The sequence below is a fragment of the Coregonus lavaretus genome, assembly GCF_964263955.1.
Source record: "Coregonus lavaretus genome assembly, chromosome: 3".
Classification (NCBI taxonomy): Eukaryota; Metazoa; Chordata; class Actinopteri; order Salmoniformes; family Salmonidae; genus Coregonus; species Coregonus lavaretus.
This window is the reverse complement of record NC_139990.1, coordinates 67737606-67740413: the sequence shown is the minus strand read 5'-3', so window position 1 is coordinate 67740413 and position 2808 is coordinate 67737606. Positions and strand designations below refer to the sequence as shown.

The 2808-nt window shown below is 42.9% G+C and overlaps 1 protein-coding gene across 1 annotated transcript; it reads right to left on the bottom strand.

Moving 5' to 3' along the window:
- LOC311125671 (fatty acid-binding protein 10-A, liver basic) lies at window positions 1-1487 on the bottom strand. The gene is made up of 4 exons (XM_084158426.1): window positions 1317-1487; window positions 829-1001; window positions 379-468; window positions 1-184 (listed from the first exon to the last, which is right to left on the bottom strand). Exons 1-4 carry the CDS (start codon window positions 1381-1383, stop codon window positions 134-136), a joined length of 381 nt encoding a protein of 126 aa, XP_084014552.1. The 5' UTR covers window positions 1384-1487; the 3' UTR covers window positions 1-133.
- Window positions 1488-2808: the final 1321 nt, after the last annotated feature.

Here is a 2808-nt window from a genome sequence, read left to right as displayed (position 1 = left end):
TCAATGTTCACTGTTTATTAGATGATGCACAGCAGCATGTTCACAGCACATATAATAAACCACACGTTTTATGTCAAGCAACATGTTTTTTTTAATAGCCAAGGACACTCCCCTGCCTGCAACCATTCCAGGTTCACATCTTTTTGCTCCTCCTGATGAGTGACGTAGAGCCCACTGTCAGTGTCTGAAATGGGGGAGGTAGTGAAAAGTGTTTTGTTACTGTGGTCAGGTCACTATTCTACAAATAAAACCACAAGGTAGAAATAGCCAGCTTATTTGACCTGTGCCCCATATTTCACAACTGTATATGCTTACATTTGACACACTGTATTGACAGATGTGTTATTTTTCAGTATTACCAACAGTAGGTCAAATTACCTCAACCATCTCTCCTCCCTTGAGCTCCTGGACGCTGGAGAACTTATCTGTGTTGCATATCAGCTTTCCTCCCTCCAGTCTGACAGTGCACTGTAGGGGCCAGAGAAGAGAGCGGTGATCAGTAATGTGTAGCAATAACGAGTGAGGACAGATGAGCTAAGAAACTTGGAAGACTAAACAAGACATATACTAACTGCCGATACAAGACTGTCCCCCTCCCCCCCCCCCCCCATTATTTCATGTCAGACATCCGTAATACAGAACTTTTAAACTGCCAAGCATTACTGGACTAACTTGGATAATGTTAAGAGGTTCATGGTGATGCTGAGCTCGCCACTTATAGTTTTTGGTTCTTCAATTCAAAGATGAAACCTGTTGATTTAACAATATGTCAGTCAATACTTAAATAAGTATAGATTCACCACAAACCGGTACATTGAGATTGCCTACCTTGAGCTTCTTGCCGTCCATGGTGGTGATGTCGGCCTCTTTGCCGATGGTGAAGGAATTGGTGATAGACTTGCCGGGAGTTTTGGAGGTGATGACAAAGTCATTGCCGTTCTGCTGGATCTCAGTGACGGGCTTGATGTCCTTGGCCAGCTTGATAACATCTTCTGGGAGTGCTGATGGATGGGCAGGAGGATGACTCATTAGCTTATGATTAGAGCCATGGAGGCAAACCCTACCTTTTCATTTTGGGTCATAGTTGGGAATCTATAGTTGAATCTCTTGTATTTCCTTGATTCCTTACATCCTCTCTCCTTTTCAAAACTCATTGGATGAGAAGGTCAGAGGGATGGAACCATTAATCTTCTCTCCTCCAATGCGTTTTGAGAAAGAGTTGAAGAAAGAGGACACGAGGAATCAAGCAAATACATTTTAGATTCACCCCTAAACAACCCTAAACATGCAATGTAACTGATCTGTAGGAAACTCACAGATGGCCCTGAGGAACTCCTCGTAGTTCTCCTGAGCGTACACCTGCCACGTTCCACTGAAGGCCATGTTGTCTGTACCAGTCTGGTTTCTCCTCCTTCACCAAGATGGGCAATAAGAGCCTGAGACAGCTGTGCGAAGCTCAACACAAATGTAGAGAGGGCACTGCATCCCCCACAGCTACTTATATCAGCAGGTAGAGGGGGCTCCACTATGTGCCTCTGTGTCTAATCAGTAACACAGCCTCTGAAGTAATGTCCCCCATTGTTTGAACAACCCAGAGTTCGCTTACATCTCTGTCTGGCATGAACCCAACTTCCAGTTGTCTTGGAATGGGGAGAGTGTGTTACGTCTGAGCTGTGCTATTGTATAGCCATAAAATCACCTCTTATTGGTGGACTCGCATGCAGATGCATGAAATATGAATGGGTTTTACTCATCCCAATAGATTGGCTTCTGAGACTTCTGACACGCAGATCTCAAGTTTCTTTCTGGGCACTTATTGCAATACTGTCCTAAATGCAGACCTGGGTTAAATTGCTATTTGACATGTTGAATACTTTAGTTGGGCTTTATTGAGCTTGCCTAGCGCAATACAACCGATAAAATCATTTCAAAAGTGCAAACTGGGCCATATGGCACTCCGGGTAGGCTAAAGCAAACTCTGAAACTGTTTAAATAGTATTTGAACCCAGGTCTGATGTCCTGTGGAATCTTCCTAAAAACAGTGCTCAAATCTACTCCACTGTTTAACCAGGCAATGGGTGAATGACACATTGGACAAAAGCTCTTCTATCAGAAGATATACTGTATTGTAGCTACTCTTTGCTTGCCTAATAATTTCCCACACTTTTATGAGATATTTTTAACAATCATTGAATGACGAGTCCCTTTAGCAGACACCTCAAACAGTGCACACTATAACAACATCAGAAGCATGTTGAGGTGAATGAAACCGTGTCAAGCCACCAAGATCAAATTACTTTATTAGCAGCACACAAGCGATTGCAGAGACACATGATATGACAGATACTGTATGTGGAACAGGCTAATAGACCTGCTTGAGCTGCAGGTGCAGACTCTGAGTGAGTGAGATTACTGCATTATTACAGGGAGGTCAGTGCATAAATTAGGTTGATATAGAAAAACACACTTGACGTGTCGTGCACCCATGTAATCTGCTCCATGTGCATGACTAACATGACATCTCTAATTAAATACAACATGGGAGATAATTGGAATTTGGATCAAGTCTGCTGCTGTCAAGACATGAAATGAACATTTAACGCGCTCGCCTTGGCCGATGAACCCTACTTCAGAGCCCTGCTCACATGTCCTATTATTAAATTGTTCCAGAAAGGAAGGGGCGACGTCATTAAATTGTAGCTGACACTCTTGGGATATTTATTGGTAGTCGAATGACAAGAATACAGGTTGTTGCAGTTTGGACTGGACCTCAAATTGACATCAATTGACTACATTCACTCTTGTACA